The following is a 19,761-nucleotide window of genomic DNA, read 5'->3' as shown; positions in this document are numbered from 1 at the left end:
ATAGTATTTGGAGCGAAGTCGATGCTGGAGAACAGTCCAAAGAGGCTACCATACCTTTAGGATGGGAAAAAGCTGCCCCGAGCCTACAAAAAGCACCCAAACCTCTGAACTTGAAGAGTGGCTTTAGCGTAAGGCAAAAAGGCAAAACGTACAAGTCCTGATTTGGCTAGGGAAGGGTAAGTCCTAGCTCCATCGACCCTCGGGCACTGAACTAGGAGACAGACCCAGTGTATCTCAAAAGCCCAGCTAAGGAAAAAGATAGTTTTGCCGTGATAGAAGATAAGTACCCACACTGGCTGAGACAATCGCATTCTCCTACGGGAGGGCGAGGAAACGGTGGACGACGAAATAAAAGGGTAAGGTTCTGCGCTCCTGACCCTTTCCCCAAATAAAGATAATTATCCCGTGCTTCCTTCATCCTTAAGGATCCCCCACTAGTCCCATCCACCAGCAAACATAAGACTGAGAAGAGGGAGCGGCCCCCGCACCCTGAGGGCACCACTGGGGGTGGAAAGAGGTTGTTTTTTTTTTTTTTTTAATGGGGGGGCGCGCTTGAGAGGAAAGGAGGGGAGCATGGCGGGCATGAGGCAGAGAGTGAAAGCGGGGATGGCGGTGGAAACGGGGCGCGAAAGAGGGGAGAAAGAGTAAAAGGAGAAGAAATGAAGGAACACGAGCTGGGGGCGCGCGAGGCCGAAGGGAAAGACCGGGACGCGCGCGCGGAAGGGGGAAGGGATGAGGTGAAGGGGGCGCGCGAGGCGGGGGCGCGCGGTGCCGGGGTGGGGGGAGGGGGACGCAAGGCGGGGGCGCGCGGGCGGGCGTCGGCTCGCGGGAGCTTCCCCTCCCCCCGCTCCTCCACCTTTCCCTTCCCCCACCTCCGCCACCACTGCCTCCTCCCAGGCTCCCTCCCTTGCTCCCTCGCTCCTCACCGCCCCCGGGCGGGCGGGCGGCCAGCCTGGCCTAGGCCAAAGCTCCTCACCTGGCGGTGGTGGTGTAACTCCCGGCTAGCTCTCCTCTTCAAGAGGCGGCGGAGACGTCGAAAAAGGAAGAAGCGACAGAACAGTGGGCTCCGGACTCCGCTGACGGGACTGGGGGCGGGGGTGGGGGAGGGGGGCGGGCCGGACCCGGGCAGGCGGGCGGAGCAGACACTGCGGTACAGACGGGGGCAGCGGCGGCGGCGACGGCGGCTGCACCGGCGGCGGCGGCACCACACAAACAAGGACGCTGATTGGGCAGCTGCCAAGCGCCTCGGCTCCGCCTTCCCCACACGCCACGACGCCCATTGGGCGACCTAAGCCGGCCTCTCCGCCCTCTTCTTCTCGGCCATACCAATCGGAGACGGGATGCCAGGACTACACCCCACCCTTGGAGAATGACTGGCTGGAGAACTGATGATTGGCATGCTTAAGGCCCAATCCGAACCGGAGGAGGGGGATGGTCTAGCGGGGGCGCGTTAATGGGTACCTCGGCCAGTCCCAGACACATCCGGGTCTTCAGCAGTCCATTAAGTGTCGGGGGTCAAAAAATCGCTTCAGGCTGCAACTTTACCTTAGAGACGTTTTGGTCCCCAGGCAGCCGCCGTACCCCAGGCTCCCAAAAACCGGGATTCCCCTTTGGCCCGTTCTCATTCTTCCAATTCTAAAGATGGGGACTGGTGGCCGGCGCTGGGCTCTTCGTTGGATGCTGTTTCATCGCGACAGAATCCAGGAATTACACGATAGAACTAGCTTTAGGTGCTTGGGCCTGGCTGTCTAGTTGGGGCGTGGCTTGTCTTGGTCTGCCAAGGGCCTGTGCTTCCAATTCTTCATCGTGCCTCTGCTCGGTCCTGTCGTGACTAAACCACTAAAAGGAAAAAACAAAAAACACAGCTAGCCAAATTAGTGAGGAAATACGATGTACAGAACCCTCTCAGCCCCCTCTCTCAGGATGTCCAGGTCTGGCTGGGTTGACAGTGAGCGAAACAACCTCCCACCCCATCTAAAACTCTTGCTAGCCTCCCTACTTCCCGGAAGCACTTAGGCCCCTCCAAACCCTCAACATTTTTTCGAGTACTTACCACAAGGTATTGTTATTGAGTACCTTGAGGTTAGGGACAACGTATCACAGAGTCAGCGTATTGACGGAATCATAGCTAATGTTTGGGAGAAGAGACTGTTCCAGGCACTGTAAGAGCTTTACATGGATTATGTTATTTATTCCTCATAATTTTGTGAGATAGGTACTCTTATCCCCATTTTACAGATGAGGAAAATGGGGCCCAGTTCAAATGACTTGCCCAAAGTTACACATGTTAAGAGGGAGAGCTGAAATTTAAAACCAAGTAGATGAGAAAACTGAAGCTCAAAGAGGTTAAGTAACTTGCCAAAGGTCAAGCAGCTTGTTAGTGACAAAACTGTGGTCTGAACTCAGAATAATTGGCTCCAGAGGTACCAGAACATGTTTTTCAAATCATTTAGAAGTTATACTGTGCAGTGGAAATGAAATTGTAAAGGAGAACGTGGCCACATAAAGACACAGAGGGAGAAATGGGAGTTACTGCTTAAAGGGTACAGAATTTGTTTGAGGTGATGAAAAAGTTTTGGTAAAGGCGGTGATGGCGGCACAATAATGTGAATAACTGATATCACTGAATTGTACCCATGTAAGTGGTTAAAATGGAGATTGTTTGTGTTGTGTATATGTTACATCAAAAAATTGTTTTTAAAAAATGCAAAGGTAGACCCTGAAAATACACACACACAGACACACACACACACAGAGGTATGTCCCCAATTCTTATTTTAAGTGGGAAAAACCCTAGTTTCCATTCTAGTATAGTGTCACAATAAAGAACATGGTCTCTGGACTCAGGCAAGTTACTTAACCTCTATTCTCTATGCCTGTTTTCCAATCTGTAAAATGGGAGTGATAGTACCTAGTTCATAGAGTATTTGTGAAAATTATAAACTAGTACATTTAAAATGCTCAGGGCAGTGCCAAGGATATGGTAAGTACTCAAACATAATAAATAATAACTGTTACAAGGATTTTCCTTGCTTTTCCAACAGTTTCACTCTCTTAGCTCCAAGTCCAGCTTCTGTTGGTATTCTGCCTATGATACCTGTCTTGTACTGTATTAACCCCATCATTTTAATGCTTTCATTTTACATTATAGAGAACTTATTACATTATCAGGCACTCTTCTGTGCACTGCACAGAAGATACAGTGAATGAGATACAACAGTGAATGAGAAAAGTCGCTTCCCTAATGGAAGGTACATTCCTCTTTCCTTAACCTACTACTTTGTCCATCACCAGTCCAATGAGTTCTTTGCTGTCTTAGGGGCCATTCTTCAAGGGCTGTGTGGAGACATGAGAAACATGGTGGTGGAAGATACCAGACTGAGGAAGATACCAGTGAGGCTGAGGATGGGGACTTTCGATCTGAATTGGTCAGGCTCTAAGGGAGACAAGAGAGGTCATTGTTATGGTGGTCATGACCTTTGCCCCATGCTGGCTCTACCTGTTTGTTTTTCTTTTGGAAGCTGACATTCATTAAGTGTGCTTAGCACAGCACATGGATTATAGAATTTAATCTTTAAACAACCTCCAATTTGCAGATGAGGAAAAACTGAGGCAGAGCTGTTAAGTAACTTGTCTGACATCATATTGGTAAGTGGCAGAGCCAAGATTTGACTCGAACAGCTAGGGAGAGAAATTGGGTGTATCTTTCCCCTCATATTCCCTAGAGCACATGCCATGGTGAGTACTTGGCTATTGGAATTCCCAGAAAATCTTGTGGTTAAAAAACTCTGTGGCTCTTTCCATCTATCTGCAGGTTTCCAGAAGGAAGTCCAAAGATGAGAACCATGAGCAGGGAGGCAGGGTGATTGTGGACCAGGAGTTCTAGATTAATATGATTGTATGTTCTATTAGAATAGGGACTGAGCCCTGAAATTATCTCTGTAGTGCTGGGTACGCTGCACTCAACAGAAACATGATTTTAGGAGGGCAGGTGCTTCCTTGACAAACGTCATTGGAGACGACTGGGAAGAGATTGATTCTGGAGAGTGGAATCTGATCAGAGCCTGGGTGGCATAAGGGTTCCCCTCTGAGGAGGGCATCTAGTCTGTGGCAAGACAGATGACATTTCCTAAGCCCCTGCTTCTCTCCTCTGCTCCTTTAGGACACTGGAAAGGCATCATACAATGCTTAACACAGGATGGGCAAGGGTCCTCTGGCTTGAAGGTCCCAGCACTCAGAAGTACTATCTCTCTCTTCCTCCACTTGCCCCACCCCCAGGATTTTGCACTAAAGGATCATGTAAGCTATTTCCTCCATTGACACTCCTGCCCTCCTTCCCCAAGGCATTTCTGTTTTGTTGGCTAATTCCCTCTGTAATTGGTTTTACAGCTCAGTTAGGAGTTGTTTCCTGTGTTTATTTCATTACACAGGAAAGAAAGGGAGGAAGGAAAAACTCCGAGTAGGCCGAAGGTATTAGGAAAATGATGCCTAGCTCCCTGATGCCCAGATGCAGCGAGCCCCTTAATCCTTGCCTCTTCCCTCTTCTGTTCCCAGGCTTAGATCCTGCTTACAAGAGCTCTGCCTGCAGCTGGAGCAACTAAGGAGTCTGAGGATGTCTGCAGAGGCCTCTAGGAGGAGGGCCGCCAACACCAACCACTGAGGAGAGAGTTTATCATCCCTGTGGAGGTACTAGAGAAGTTGGGGCAGAGGGGAAGCTGGAGCAGAGGAAAGAAGGCAGAGATGAGCTCAGGGTCCCTAGAGAATGGAGCCTTTGTGTGGGCTACAGATGAGGGACAAGGAGGAGATTGTGTGGGAGGGCTGCAAGTGCCACACAGACTGGCACCACCATAGCCAGCACCAGGTTCGCCCTTCTCCTGCTCCAAGAACTCCCTGTGCCCCAAGGAGCCAGTACCAGACCTGGCCAGGAAACCAGGGTGTGCCTGAAGGCTGTAGAGAGGGAAAGGAGGATTGCATCCAGAGGAAAAAAGAATCTTGTATCTCCCACCATTATCCCAGATTCAGTGAACTGGAGGCAGCAGAAAAAAGAAGCAGCTTTTACTATATTTACATCCAACAAAACTTTGCAAGGAACAGTCCTTATTGCACAGGTCAGGGCCCTGGGTGGGTGAGGCATTCCCCAAGGTGGAGTGGACACGAAGGATTAGGACTGGAGGGAACAGCAGTTCTTCCTAGCGGGAACTTGGGACTCCTGACTTGCAAGGAGCTACAAACTACTGAACCATGGTGCCCCATTTCCCTTCTCTTTCTCACCCACCATAAGAACTTCCTAAGTAAGGGGGTTTTAGCTCCAGAATAAATAATTTAAAATAAAATACAAACACTAAGGTAGGAAGGCATGGGGAGCCTTGGGCTTCTTCAGCAATGCTAGGGAAGGGGGACCATCACTGGTGGGGAATGACATCCCTCCCTCCCATTCAAGGCAAAGGCTCAGTAGCTCTGTATCTTTCCAGTTGTTTTTTAAAACAAAAACTTCTAAAATTACCAGGGCAGTGCCAATCTCTGGGTACCCTGGAGGGAGGTTCCTGGTATAGGACATGAGAGGAGCAGAGCTGTGCCACCTCCCTCCATCCCCCAGCATCCCCCAACATCAGCACAAGCAAATTGGGCAGGTTGGAGATACAGGAATTGTGACTTTTGGTAACAGTGGGCCCCTCTTCCTGTTGCCCCCACTCGGAGCCTATGACTGGGCATGCTTTCCAGCCTGTTCCCAACTCCTCAGTGAGGGGAACAGGGAAGCAGGTTATCTCTAGAATCCTTTCTTCCCCACCTCCCCCCACCCAGGATGGAGAGAGAAGCTTAAGGGTCTCTAGCATTCCAGAGGTGCTCCAAAACATTTGCGGCAGTCAATGGCCTTAGGGGTGGGCATCTGTGCCCGCCGCTGCCTCAGCTCCTCCTTGCCCATGCTGCTGGCCAGCTTGTTAAAGGCGGACTTGTACTTCTTGTCGAAGGCCACTAAGGAACAGAGCAGAAGCCAATGCATTAGGACCCCAGCCTCCCACACCTGGCCCCAGGTCCCTGAACTCCTCAGCCCCCTGCCCACTGCCTCACCTATGTCCACACGGTCCTTGCCCAGAGCAGCCATTGTCAGGAATAAGATCTCACGGTAGATGCCTCTGGAGTTGGGGAAGAAGGTGTGAGTGAGAGAAAGGGGGTGTGGAGCCCAAGATGGTCCAGGGCCCTCCCAGATAAGCAAGCCGTACCTCTGCAGGTGCAGGCCAGTGGGCGGAGGCCCTAGTGTGTCCAGTAGGAGCCCCACAGCCTTGTGCACCTCGTGGAGTCCGACATGGCGCAGCACGGATTCCAGCAATGCCAGGCTCAGAGATGCAGGTGCTGGGCCTGGCCATACCACCCGCTGGGGGATCTGGCCTGGGTGAAAGGAAGGGAAGTAGCTGGGATCATTGAGTCCTCTAGGCATGTGACCCACCCCTCCCACTTTAGACCAAATAACAGACTCACTATGGACCCTCCAGAGCGCATAGAGAGGTGGGCAGCTATTGGGGTCCGGCGTCAAGACATCCCACAGCAGCCGTACCTGCACAGAGGCTGGGTCAGAGGTTAGCCAAGGAGATGGGGCCTAGTGGGGGGAGCCAAGATAGAGGAGACAGTTAGGCTCATGGAATGGGTGGCAGAGGACAGGAAATGGGCAGGTGATATTAAAAGAGACAGAGGAGTGTATGGGGTTTGTATTGTTTTTGCAACTGTTCCTATAACTTTGAATTTATTTCAAAATAAAATAAAATTAAAAAAAAAAAAGAGAGTTAGAGGAACATTACAGGACACAGCTAAAGAGAAGAGGGAAAGGAACCATCACCCCCGACTAGAAAGTAAGCTCTTTGAGAGGAAGGACTTTGTTTTGTAAACTGCTACATCCTAGTGCCAGAAAAACTGTGCCTGGAACCTAAAAGGTGCTCAGTAAATATTTGTGGAATGAATAAACAGACAAACATTAATAAATCATTTTCTAGGTACCAGGCACTATATGAGGTACATAACAGCCCTGTGAAGTAGGCATTATGCCATTTTACAGATCAGAAAACTGAGGCTCAGAGTGGTGAAGTGAAAGGACAGGATTCAAACCAGGTAAAACAAGAGTCCACAACCTGTGCTCTTTCTTCAGCACTGTGGACACAGAGGACTACAGAGACAGAGAGCTGGGGGTGAGGAGGGAAACACTCAGGAATCAGGGGCCAAATGGGGGCACCGACCTGGGGGGGTGAGGCCCCATCACGGGAGGCCAGCACCAAGCCTGGCAGAATACTTGGCAGGCGCAGCCGCTGGAAATACCACAGAAGGTTCCAGAAGATGATGGGGTGGGCAGCAGGCAACTCAGGCAAGGCCAGCACCTCACTGCCCTCATTCTCTACCAGTGACTCCAGCTCCTTACGCAGCACCAGGGGGCTCAGGTACGCCCATTCACCCCCCTCGACCCGCCGGGAAGCACCCTGTCAGGCACAAGGGGGAGAGGGCAGTGGAGGGCATGGACCACAACCTCATTCCCAGAGGCTTGCCTCCCACCGAGCTATCATGTCCAACAGCTTCTGGGATGCCCCTTGCCCTTAATGCCCATCTTCCCCCAGTACCCCTGGGGCTTCCCCACAGGATGCTGCACCCCTATTCCTCAAACCCCTTTGGCCCAGCCCTTACTTCCACATGCCCATTGCAGAGCTGAGGCTCATCCAGGGCAAGACAGAACCTTCGGTCACTGAGCACAGGGCCAGGACCCCCCGGGACAGGGGCATCTTTGCTGCCATTCGCACCAGCAGGGGCCAGCTTGGGGCTGGGGGCACTGCAGGGGGATAGGACGGGTCAGCTCTTGGACCTCCCCCTCCCTGCTCCACCCACAGCACTTGTCCAGCCTTGGGCACCTGGGTCGGGAATCAAGGGTCTGGACACTGAGCAGGGGCACAAAGGGGCAGGCGCAGAAGGGGCAAGTTGTGTTGAGGTTGGAGTCATCAGGTGCCCAGCCAGCCATGATCTCCTCGTCATACACCAATGAATCACAAGCACGGCATAGGGAGCAGCTGGATAGCAGAATCTGCAGGAAAGAAGGCCCCAGGCAGTAGGCCCTGCTTGGCCCCCAGCAGGGGGCTCCTTCCCCAGCCCCTTCCACCTCCAAATCCCAGTCCAGTCTCCTTCCACATCCTCCCTATCCTCTCTGCCTTTGACAGGGTGAGAGCATGTGTCTGTTTGTGTGTGTTTGCACACATCTGTATTGAGAGGAGTTATCCTCACTTCCAGGGAAGGTGGCTGGAAGGATCCAGGAGTATCGCTGAGGCGCTCTGAGGAACGGCAAAGGCTCAGGCTGCTGAGAGAAGATTCTGAGAGGTCCCACTCACTGCCCAGAGAGGCCGAGCTCTGCCATTAGATGAGAAAGCACAGTCAGCCAACCCCCTGCACCACTTCACCCAGAATCCTTGCTTCGCCCACCCTCGAGCAACAATCTCTGGGCCCTCTCCCAGTGGGCTGCCCCTCCCCAGACTTCCTGGTGCTAAGGCATCTGGACCCTCCCCTCCCTGGCTACCTCAGAAGCAGTGGATCCAGGGCGTTCCCGGGGGCGCAGGAGACTGTCCATGGGGCTGCGGCGGGCTGGGGGAGGCAGGTCGGGAGGCAGCTCAGGTGGGGGAACTCGGGAGGCAGGGGAGCGGCGGGAAGGAGTAAGCAGCTGTTGAAGGCGGGCACCCAGCCCTCGTCGGGGAGTGCCTGCCTCATCCTGACGCCCACCAGCCTTGGGCACCCGCCCACTTAGCCCTTCCAGAGTCTCAGTGGACTGGGCACTCAGGGCTGAGCCTGAGTCCCCTGGACTGCCTCCAGGTGCTGGCTCCTCCCCTGTCAGGCTCAGGTCTGAGAGGCTTCCATCGTGCCAGGGCACAGGTGATCCTGGGGGTTCCAGAACCCCCAAGGCCTCGATCACTGCAGGGCAGAAAAGAATCAGGGAAGATGGAGCCTGGCTCCTCCTCCAGCTGTCCCTTTCCTGAGGAAACACAATTCCTGGCTGCACACACTGGCACCACAACCCCCACCATGATGACATACTGGGCAAGATTCCCTCAGAATCTCTAGTGCCCACCACAGAGGGCCACCCCTACAACCTGGCTCTAGTCTTTTCTTTCACTGGCGAGTGGTTAGAAAAGCTGGTTGGGGGCATGAGGGGGTGGGAGGGGTCAGAAAAGGACACTCACTGTGGGCCACGCTGGCCTCCACAGTGGGCTGTGCCCCTCGGGCACTGCCTAGGCTGCCACTCTTTACCAAGCGCCCCATAGGTGAGGCCGGGTCCCGCAGACTGCGCCCAGCCCAAGTAGTCTGACGGTGTAGGGGGCGGGTGGGGGAGGGGCGCTCCAGATGGGGCTCTGTAAAAGACAGGGAGGGGGTTTAGAGGCAGGAGCTAGGACCCCAATTCCAAAACAAAACCCCTTGGATGGAACTGTGTTTGTTGGGGTCCTGCCAGGCAGAACTTCATCCCATTTGTTATCAGCCAAGTTTAATTTATCCATCCCCAGAATACCTGATGCCAACCATTAGGCTAGCCCCAGTCCTTCATGCCTCTCTCTCGGAGCCTGGCTACCCTATCCCCAAGTTCAGCTCACCCTACCCACCTGTCTGGGAGCTGCCTGCCACTGGAATTGGTGGCTGCTGCTGCTGCCGCTGCTGCTGCTGCCGCTGTTCTCTCAAGGGCTGGCGGAACTGAGCAGCCCCCAGGACGACATTCCGGAGCTTGGCCCAACGCAGGCGCCCACCTGGTGTGCCAGAAGGCCACTTGCTTTCCAACACAGCCTGCCAAGCACAGTGCCCATGAGGAGGGTCTCCTCCCACACCCTGGCCCCAGCCTGACCTGTCTTGGGGCCCCAGGGACCACCTTCCCCTACAGACATCCTGCCTAGGACTGTCCTGCCAATGGCTCAGCCAGGAACGAGGACCTCTCTCAAAATAAAAAAAAAGCAGTTGGCAGCAGATGCCTCTGAGGGGGGCTAAAGGAAGCCAGAAACAGTGGAGAAAATTTGTATCCACACATGGCTACTTATAAACTATATGGCTTTGAAGAAACCATTTCGCTTTTTGGTCCTTAATTTCATCATCTGGAAGATGAGGGCAGTTTAGTACCATGGTTTAGAAAGTGAATTTAGGAAACATGCTGCTTGTGCTCATATCTTAACTCCCTAACGTATTCACTGTGGCATGGGACCTTGAACTAAGTATTAACCTCTGCAGCCTCACCTATAAGATGGGGATAATAATCATGTCACCTTGTGGGGCTGTTGTGAGGATAAAAAGATTTAAAATGTGTAATGTATTTGGAACAGTGCCTGGCATAATGGCTAATACTATTAATGATTGGGAAGTAGTAATACTTGCCCGATCTCCTTGTCAGGGCTGCTTGGAGTGAGAACCAAAGCTGCCAAGTAGGAGAAAACCCTCAGTAGGCCCTAAGGCACTACATGTGCACAGTGGCTGACAAGTGGTTACAGGACCTGCTTGAATTGCCCAGTCACCAAGGAGAGCGTTGAGCAGCAGGTGTCAAGCAGCCTCCTCCTCATACACATGCCTGGTGCAAGCTGCCATTCCACCCACTTACCCCAGTTAGGTACCTTATTATAGTAGCCATAGGTAATTGTGTTGGGCACGATGCCCGCCCTCCGCATCTCCAGCATGACCCGCACAGAGAGCACTGGCTGCCCATAGTGTGAGCAGAGCTGCATCAGCACACGGTAACACACCTGGACCAGGAGAGGTGCAGGATAATGGGGAATCGGCCCCAACCAAAATCCTCAAGGCTCAGCAAGTGCCTCTTCCAACCTCCCCAGTCCTCACAGACTTCACCGGTCTTGGGTACACCCAGGGCCGCCTCAGAACCACTCACCCTTCCTGCTGACCTTGCCCCCGTGCCATCCCCACTGCTAAATCCTGAACATGCTCATTCATGGCCTGTTCCCATGTTTCTCATCCAACTCAACCCCACAGTGCTGCCTGGTCTCCACCAAATTTCCTTCTCACACACCCCCATGGTTGAACAAGACTCACAGGGATCCGGTGTGGGCATGGCCGATAGGCCTATGGTTGCCTACCTCATCAGGGAGCACCACCTTGCGGTTCTCCATCTGGCGCAGCACATGGTAGGCTGTGTGTAGTGCCCGCACCCGGGAGGGCGCCGACCGCACGTAGGCAGGCAGACACAGGAACCACAGCCCATAACAGTGCCCTAGTAGGCACCGGCCCCACAGCTCAGGCATGGCAGCTGACTTCTGTGCCATCAGCTGTGCAACCTTCATTTCCTAGGTGGGGTAGGTGATACACCAGGGTGAGTATGTTCCCTGGGGCAGGGCTGATGGACTTAGGTTTTAAAATGGTGGGAGGAAGGATCTGTGCTCTCAGAAAGCAGGAGAGACGCTATACCACACAGGCTTTGGCCCTGGAGCCCCAGATGGAGATGCCGAGCCCTAAGTATGGGCAGTTGTCTCAGAGTGCTCAGAAGATCAGATGATGACGATGACGACGACAACAGTGAAAACAGCTAATGATTATATAGTGCTTCTTATGTGGCAGGCACATTTAAGTCTCCTAACAACCTTATGGGATACTCTTCTCCTCATTTTACAGATGAGGAAACTGAGGCAGTGGCCCTCAGCCTGAGCCGGGACCCTCTATGCCCACCTCCTGGTTACCTGTTTGGTACGACGAGGGGCAGGACTGCTGGGGGCACTACGGGATGGGCCCGGCACAGGCAGGGCCCCAGTTTGCTCTTGAGGAGACTCAAACAGCTCAGCCCGTAGCTCCGGGAACCCATCATAGCTGAGGGGGCAGAAGGGGGCAATGTCAGGGGCAGTCAGCACAGCCAAACAAGCTGGGCCTGGCCAACCTACGGGGCCTTGGGACACAAGAAGGGGGACAAGAGGCTCTCACCAGTACAGGAGAGTAGATTCACTACCCTCCGACACCAGAGGCTCCTCAGGAGGTGTGATAAAGACAGTGAGCTCACTTCCCGACAGCTCCTCCAGCTCCACCAAGGATGTCAGTTCAGGCTTCTCCTGCTCTGGGTGGACCTGGAGCAGGATGGTAGGAGAGTGAGCATCAAGACAGTAGGCATGAAGCAGGTGCCAGGGGGTCCAAAAGATAGCATCTCCCAGGAAAGCAAGGTGGCCCAGACCACCAGGGCACAGGAGACAGAGCTGGGGGGATGCATTCAGGCATAGAAAGATGGTATATATATGCAGCCAGCCACATACAGCTGCACAGGTGGTGCACTGTTTAAGTCCAGGGGTTCCATCCCATTACAGCTAAGTTGCAGTTGTGTTATGTAGTGGCCCTGCGGCAACAGACACAGCCAGGAGAAGGGCACAGGCCAGTGGGCATGTAGAGAAGGGACAACGCCCAATACCTTGTCAACGCAAGAGTCGAAGAATTCGAGGGCAGCATGCCGAGCAGAGCCAAAAGAGCATTCTTCAATGAACTGTGAGAACATCTGCGTATGCAGCAGCTGGGAGTACAGCTTGTGACTGGAGCGTTCCCGGGATTTGAGGAAGCCTGAGGGGGAGAGGAATGAGGCAGCAGAGGGAGGTTACCAGGGCTCCCCACTGCAGCCATGCCCTTCTTGAACCTCTTTCTTGGGTTCCTGCCTGCTAAGGATCCTGGCAGGACACAAGGTCGTCAAAGCCATCATTGCTTTGGCCCCTCTGGTATTTCCTTCCACACACCCAGCTGACCAGCTCAGCTTTCCCAGCACCATGATCCCATGGGATCCCTCCCTTTGCCTGTCTGCACCCATTGCCTTAGACTAGGGGTTCTCTGAGGGTAGGGTCCTTGAATAGAGCTTTGCCTGTGGGGGCTGCTCACCACAGGGATCACTGCCTGTGTCCACCCCAAGCCCAGGGCTCCTGGTTCATTTTTATACCCTCCAAGCCCAGAGGTGTCTGGCTCAAAGCAGGTGCCCATGAAAACAGTTGCTGAGTGAAGGAACAAGCCACTGGGTGGCTCCCAGTACCCACCATCTTCCCCATGGAACCCAGCCCCTGGGCAGCCCCTCCCAGTGATACCTTCCCCAAGCAGAGACAAGCCCTCTTTACCCTGCAGGAAAAAGAGGTTGTCAACATCGCGAGACCCTTCAGAGGGGGCCTGGGTGAGTGGGCGCAGGAAGTCCCGGTAGCCCTTGAGCAGACAGGCCATGAAGCGGAGGAAGGCGCCCTGTACTTCGCGCTCCAGCCGGGCCCGGCGGCCACACACTGCCTCATAGTCTGTCAGCAGGAATTCCAGGGAGGCCTCCTCCTCAGGTCCAGTGTATGCTGGGGACCAGGGCGGCCTGAGAGTGAGGGCTGGCACCTGCAGTGCTTACCTCCTTCCTGCTCCACACGCACAAGTCTCCACTGCTGCCAGCCCACCTCCAGCCTCTAAAAGACCTCGCACCAATTTCAACTGAAAATCACCTCAAGGTAAGTTTTGAGACTCCCCAGTGACAAGCTCAACCTTCCCAACATGCTTCAGGAATACTGCATGCCCCTCCTACTTGCTTAAAGTGGAATATGAACTCCCTGGCCTTCCACCAAAGGAAATCCTAACTCCTCTGACTTCCTCAAGTAATGTCTAGCTTCCCACAGGCCTCCCCAAACTGGAGGTTTAAGGTCAAGGGCGGTTGCCATTCCCCACCCCCACCCCAGGCTTCTCACTCTGGTCCAGCTGCTGGTACAGGTTTGTCAGCGTGGTCAGCAGAACCTTGTAGGGTCTGCGGGGCAGGGTCCGAGGGGAGAGGGACTTCTTTTCCTCAGTTCTGTGAGATGGGCATAAGGAAGAAAGGAGAGGGGCTGGGAGTCACTCCTCCCTCCCGGTCTCCCCGACTTGGTGCCTGAGGTGCCTTTTGAGCAGGTAGCATTCCACATAGCAGCTTGCTTCTGCCCCACTCCCCACTGCTCCCTGCACTGACCCAACCCTCTTACTGGAAGAGTGCATTGGTATCCAGATCAACACAGATGACGTCAGTAGGCGGGTTGTGCAGATCGAAGTAGCTGGAGTGGATGCCCACTATGAAGGGCACAGGGGCGCTCAGCACATCGGCCAGCACCAGCGGGCACAGCGGAATGTAGGGGCACTGCCAGTGCAGCGGGAAGGTCATCTGAAGCACCAGGGAGGGAGGGCCAGTGAGCAGGGGGGCTGGGGATGGCGGGTGCCTACTTAAGAGATGCTGTGGGGGCTGGGCTCTAAAGAAGAGCCCTTGGTGGAAGCTGTATGTCCCTATTAGCTACGCTCAGGGAGAAGGCTGAGGACCTCACCAAGGAAGGAAAATTAAGAGGAAGGGATGGGGTGGCAGGGGGAGGGGTCACCAGAAAGAACAAAGGTCCCTGGGAAGGTGGGCTGGGCAGGGTGGCACTCACAGAGACAAGGGCCTCGCAGACGCTGGTGAGCAGATCTGGCCGCAGCGAGTGGACTAGTAGTTTGTGCTCTGTGAGCACAGCCAGCAGCAGTGTGACAGCCAGCTCAGGGCCCAGGCTCTGCAGCAGCTGCAGGAAGCTGGCGCCACTGCAGGCAAGCCGAGGTGGGGGAACGGTCACCAGGAGACCCTAGAGGGAACCCCTCCCCAGTCATGGGGCCCAGGCAGCATGTGGGCCCAGTCTGCGCAAACCTCAACAGCTGTGCCCACTTGCCTGGCACCTACCCTTTCCTTGGTCATTAAAGCCTCCCAAACTGGGCACATACCTGAGGGGCAAGGGTGAGGACACAGGTTGACAAAGGAGTAGGTTGTCATAGGGAGACATCTGGGAGGGCAGAAGAGCCACTGATCAGGATGAAGATCCTGGCCTCTGCCAACTCCCCTTTTTCCACCCAGCCTCGGCCTTGGCCTCAGCTCTCACCTGCACTAGGATGCGGGGTCTCTGTGGGGAAGGGAAGGGGACGTTGTGAATGAAGTGGGAGATGTGCCTGGGAGAGAGAGGGAAACAGGTCAGAGGCAGACTCTCCCTTCTATCCCTGCCCTGCCTCCCGTACATTTTCTTGCCTCCTTTGCCTTCTGTAAGGAACCTTATTTCTCACTGAACCCCCCTCTAGACCTGTATCAGCCATCAGAGCCTCCGTTATATATAGAATTTGTGCAAATCGGAAGAGGCCCCCTCTGGGCATACACAGCCTCTTGTCAGGTCATAGCCAGCAAGTGTTGACTGGATTTCAGGCCCCGCTCACCCCCTCGGCCAGTGGCTATTTTGCAATTGACCAACTGTACAACTGTCCCCTACTTGTGTCTCCCCTCCAATCTCATCCACCTCTCCCAGTCTCCCAGTATCAAGGCAACCATGCTCACGCTTCCAAGGGCAGGCGATGGGGACCTGAGACAGAGTAGCGGTAAAGGAAGGTGAGGAAGGCGCGGAAGGCAGGGAAGGCAGGCCAGCGGGACAGCACAGCAATGGCGCGGCGGCTGCGCACTGCACGGCCCCCCAGTGCCCGGCCCCGCTCCACGGCACTCAGCAGGCCCAGGGCCTGTGCTTGCCGCTCCGACAGCCTGGCCCTCGGGAACGCCTCGTAGAATTGCAGGGCGGCACCGTAGACCTGGCAGGGGGTAAGGGTGGTCAGGCAGGCCCTGCATAGCCAGGTCCCCTTACCACACTCCAAACACCCACCTTATCACCAGCTGCACCCGTGAGCACAAAGGTGGAGAAGATGGGCACAGGGTACTTGGTCTGGGCAGGCCAGCACTCGACAGTAGCTCCCATGGGCAAGCAGAAGATGGGCACTGACTCAGGCAGTGGGAACGTCTCATTGTCCTCCTCCGGGTAGCGGCCCAGCAGCTCTGCATCCCCGGCAGGGGCGGGGGGGGTGTGCCCAAAAGGAGGAGGGTCTGTCAGACTCCGGGGGAAGGAACCAGGGCAGACCGGAGAAGGGCCAAGTGGCAAAGAGGAAATGGGTCCTGGGAATACTGAAGGTGCCAGCCAAAAGGTACTAGGGCAGAGGGACATGGAGAGTCAAATGGTGAGGGGGACAAAAGGGGCACTCACCTGCTTCATACACCAGTGTGTTGGCCTTGGCCAGGCCCACCTTGTAGCACAGGTACACTGCTGGGCCCCACTGCCCCAGGGACGGCAAGAGACAAACAAATACACAGCGAACAAAGGTTTCTGGGTCCATCTTCTCTCCACCACCCCTAATTGGCATTTGTCCCTAGAGCTCCCACAAATCCCTCTCCCTCAAGACCAGAGTCATCCCCCTGGACCAGTCCCTGCAGTTGGTTCTAGGATGCCTTATGTGCCCAGTGTCCACACCCTCACACCAAGATGGCCCAGGCCGACAGCTCCTGACCCCAGGGCCCCACTCACCATGCCAGGGTTGAGGTTGCGGGGCAGGCAGCAGTAAGTGTGAGGCGTGCCCTCGCCCTTGCTGGGCAGGACCAAGCAGAGGTCAGTGATGCCCAGGGCATGCAGTCCTGCCCCCTCCGCTGCCCGTCGGTAAGTGAGGTAGGTGCGGGGGTGCCCAGGGCCTGGAGGGGCCAGGTTGGCTGAATGGCTGTAGGGTGTAGTGTCTAGCACTTGGAAACCAGGCTTGGGCCGTTCCTTCCCCTCATACAACACCCTTGGCACAGAGAGAAGAGAGAGACGTTAGGAGTCCAGGGCAGAGGAGAAAGACACCCACCCTGGCAGATCTGTCTCCCTGCCTTGCCCCCTCAGCCTCATCAACCCCTGACACCAGCACCCATCTCTTCTTTGCAGAACTTTGCCCTCCAGAATCCTATGTCCTCTCTTCTGCACTTGGCTCTACTTCTGGGGCAGTAACAACCCTGCATGCCTTCCATGGCTCTCATACTCATTAATAAATACTAGGAGTCATTAAAGCTACCATTCACTGATGCTATGTTAAGTCCTTTACGTGGACTATTGAATTTAATCTTCTCAACTACCCAGTGAGGTATTATCCCCATTTTACAGATGAGGAAACAAGCCCAGAGGGGCTCAATAACCTGCCCAACATTGCACAGCTAGCAAGTAGCACTGCTAGTACACAGACCCAGATCTGTGTGAAGACTAAGTACAGACAATTTTAGTCCCTCCTCCCTGACCTCTGGCCCACTCAGTTCTCTTTCCCATTGCCCTTCCCCCATCCTATACCGCTACCTCTCTCTATCCCACCCCAGACCCTTCCTGGCCTCCCCTGTTGCCAGCATGGGAAGGGGCACACACCCCAGCTCAACGAGGGGGGGCTTGTCACGGCCCCTGCGGTAGCAGATGGCGGGTTGAGTTCCACCCAGGAGCCCAGCACTGAGTTCCAAAGGGTGACCCCCAGCAGAAGTCTGGATGCATGTGTAGCCCTGGGGCACCTCCTCGCCCAGTGCCCTAGCGATGACGGCCACATCTGTGATGGGTTCAGCTGGCCGGGGAGGGCGCAGGGGCCCACTGGGTTCAGGAACCCATGTTTCCTCAGGGATGGGTGCTCCGTCCCCTGCAAGCCCAGCTACCACGAAGTAATCCACCAGTCGGGGGGGGCGCTCCTCCGCCATGGCCCCCCCCTCACTCACTGCATCTGGAATGGTCAGGGTGGGGAGAGGGGGAGAGATGAAGCAAGGAAGGGTGTTGCCAAGGTAACCAAGATGTCCCTCTTGCTCCCCTCTTCTTCCTAGACTACCCAAGAAAATGCAGGATAAGTGGTCAGCCAATCCTGAACTCCCCCACTTCTGACATCACCAGGCCCTCACAGCCCACCACAGCTCCTTCAAGAGATCAGGCCCCTCACATTTAGTGGTACCAGCCCTCTCCCCAAAGGACCCTGACTCGACTTCACCACACACAGTTAATCTGAGCTCTAACATCCCCTTTACCCCTTACTCCCTCCATATCACACAGTTATAACATTACATAGATCACAATTTTTTTTGTAAAGGGCTACAATGACATCATTTGTTCTGGCCATGACATCATACCAAACTTAACAATCTTTCGAAAAGTTTCTGACCTTCCTACTCTAGTTATGACATCACGAGAATCCTGTGATTCAGCTAATGTTCTTAAAGAACCCATCCCTAGATTTTCATAAGAACTCCTCAGGTTTCTGGGAAAGCCCATAAAACCCAAGCTTTAGTGTCTTTTCAGCCAGACTCAAGTGTCTTTTTTTTCCAACCTCAGTCCACCAACCTGGCCAAACAGCCAGGGCCCTCCCACCTCCAAGATCCCTAGATATCCCCAGTTATGTCCAAAGCAGCTGTGGGAGACAGTCATGACCATCCCCGTGCCCTCCTCCACAGAGTCCAGAGACAGAAACAGGACCACAATGGGCCCCCGACACCTGTATTCTCACCTGCCTCCATGGCCCAACCCCAGGGAGTTTGGAACCCTGAGGGTCCTGGGGAGCCCCAGAGTGCAGAAGCTGGGAAGGAGCTTGGTGGGTGGTGTGCAGCAGAGGCCGGGAGGCCTGGGGGTGCTTCTGAGGGGAAGGGAGGTGACTTCCTGAAACAGTGGAGGGGAAGCTGCAGCTCAGCGGAAGTCAGCCTATGTGTGTGTGTGGGGGGGTGGTGGTGGTGGTGGGGGCACTGTTGAAGGGACCAGCACAGCATCATGCCAAGGCACGGCAGAGGCAGCTGAAAGCCACTCAAGAATGTGCAGTCCTACTTAACCCCCCACCCTTCTCCAGGGAACAAGGAGCAAGGGACTCTCACAGAGCCAGGCTGGCTCAGTCCTTAACCTGGGCCCTGGCCCCACACACAGGCACACAGACACCCCAACCCGAGCTAAATTTAGCCTCCACGTCTGCCAGGTGAAGCTAGGAATCAGCGTCAGACTCCTGATTTAGCTCTAGGGGACAGCCCCATCCCTCACCCACTGCAAGCGAATGGGAGCCTTATGCCCAAGGCAACAGGCAGGGGCCATTAGGTGGGGCTAGATGCAGGGTGAGTGGGTGGCCCTCATCCGTAGGACCTTCGCGCCCGGGCCTCCCCTCACCAAGCGGGAAGAGTCCTGCAGAAGGCAGCCCTTTCTCCCTGGGGAAGGCAACGGGCACGGGCGCCACTCCGGGTCCCAATGCCCACATGCCAGGCGTCAGGAAGTTCGGGTTAGGACAGAGGGCTCGCAGAGCGGGAGGAGGTAAGGAAGGAGCAGGAGGGCAGAGAGGAGCCGGCGCATGGGCTGCCGAGGACGTGACGGCAGCAGCGCGAGCCGCCGCGTGACCCGAGCCAGAGGGGAGCTCCCGCTCCCGCACCCTTGGGAGCAAGAGGGGTGTAGGTTGCCGGGGCATGGCTAACTCCGGGCTGTGCCCTCCCCTCCACTTTCACTTCCCCAGAAGAGAGGAACCGGAACCAGATGTGCAACGCTTAAGAACAGCTGGGGGACATCCCCACGCCGGGCCAGTGCTCCCTCCCTTCCATCCCCTCCCGCTGCCGCCCCGCCAGGTCCAGCCCCTACCTGCCTGCCCAGCGACTGCCCGGCCGGCCGGCCCGCTGGCGGGTGGCTCGGAGGGCGCGCTGGCGGGCCGGCGGGCAGCGGGGCTACCCGGCCCCGGACATGGCGCACCCGACTTGGGCGCCGCTCCCGTCCAGGCGGCTAGTGAAGGAAGAAGAGGCGGCCGAGGGCGCCCGGCCGCGGGGCACCGTGAAGGGAGATCCCGGCGGTCCCAGCGTCCCCGCCGCTCTGCGCCACTCGGGGACTGTGAGGCTGTGCCGCTCACTCGGGCAGCACGATCCTCTCGGCTCCCGTGGCACTAGGGGCCCCGCGCTCCTCCACGCGCCCCGCTTTCTCCGCTCCCCCCCCCCCAGGGCCGCGGGCGCCGCTGCTACCCCCCCACCCTCAACCC

The 19,761-nt window shown here is 55.6% G+C and overlaps 2 protein-coding genes and 1 long non-coding RNA gene across 13 annotated transcripts in view; 1 reads left to right on the top strand and 2 right to left on the bottom strand.

Moving 5' to 3' along the window:
* The window catches only part of GATAD2B (GATA zinc finger domain containing 2B), a 129,022-nt gene extending 127,884 nt beyond the window's left edge, over nt 1-1,138 (bottom strand). Inside the window, exon 1 of one of the 2 annotated variants that reach the window (XM_037825926.1) lies at nt 977-1,138. The gene's annotated coding sequence lies outside the window, so the exon portion shown is untranslated. The remainder of the gene's footprint in view (nt 1-976) is intronic. The other variant, XM_037825925.1, reaches the window with a different exon arrangement.
* Nucleotides 1,139-2,604: 1,466 nt separating this feature from the next.
* On the top strand, nt 2,605-4,683 carry LOC119526637. Its single transcript, XR_005215224.1, has 3 exons — nt 2,605-2,638; nt 4,163-4,299; nt 4,555-4,683. It is a non-coding gene; the product is annotated as an uncharacterized LOC119526637 (long non-coding RNA).
* A 355-nt stretch (nt 4,684-5,038) lies between these two features.
* Nucleotides 5,039-19,710, bottom strand: DENND4B (DENN domain containing 4B). Of its 10 annotated transcripts, none has more exons than XM_037825920.1 (28): nt 18,274-19,298; nt 17,163-17,595; nt 16,305-16,557; nt 15,987-16,056; nt 15,612-15,781; nt 15,296-15,540; nt 14,853-14,919; nt 14,698-14,756; nt 14,376-14,520; nt 13,941-14,116; nt 13,674-13,774; nt 13,077-13,292; nt 12,392-12,537; nt 11,917-12,056; nt 11,679-11,805; nt 11,082-11,288; nt 10,605-10,733; nt 9,615-9,792; nt 9,201-9,368; nt 8,543-8,607; nt 8,254-8,376; nt 7,887-8,056; nt 7,666-7,807; nt 7,227-7,463; nt 6,478-6,595; nt 6,222-6,387; nt 6,070-6,134; nt 5,039-5,973 (listed from the first exon to the last, which is right to left on the bottom strand). In XM_037825920.1, exons 1-28 carry the CDS (start codon nt 18,530-18,532, stop codon nt 5,828-5,830), a joined length of 4,521 nt encoding a protein of 1,506 aa, XP_037681848.1. In that variant the 5' UTR covers nt 18,533-19,298; the 3' UTR covers nt 5,039-5,827. The 10 variants fall into 10 exon arrangements, with proteins under 10 accessions (XP_037681848.1, XP_037681844.1, XP_037681843.1 ...); XM_037825916.1 differs by having other exon boundaries at nt 6,478-6,553; nt 8,543-8,931; nt 18,274-19,297; XM_037825915.1 differs by having other exon boundaries at nt 8,543-8,931; nt 18,274-18,429.
* Nucleotides 19,711-19,761: the final 51 nt, after the last annotated feature.

This window comes from Choloepus didactylus, chromosome 2 (assembly GCF_015220235.1).
Source record: "Choloepus didactylus isolate mChoDid1 chromosome 2, mChoDid1.pri, whole genome shotgun sequence".
NCBI lineage: Eukaryota > Metazoa > Chordata > Mammalia > Pilosa > Megalonychidae > Choloepus > Choloepus didactylus.
Note: the sequence above shows the minus strand (reverse complement) of the source record. Positions and strands in the feature narration are given on the sequence as shown.

Bases quoted from the DNA above. Each gene is read 5' to 3' on its own strand.
- DENND4B (XM_037825916.1), bottom strand. From the start codon at position 18,532: ATGATGCTGTGCTGGTCCCTTCAACAGTGCCCCCACCACCACCACCAC. The intron at 15,541-15,611 runs GTGGGTGTTTGG...ACCCCCTGCCAG, and splicing joins CGGGTGCAGCTGGTGATAAG to GTCTACGGTGCCGCCCTGCA. The intron at 11,289-11,678 runs GTAACCAGGAGG...TACCCCACCTAG, and splicing joins CCCCTCGTCGTACCAAACAG to GAAATGAAGGTTGCACAGCT.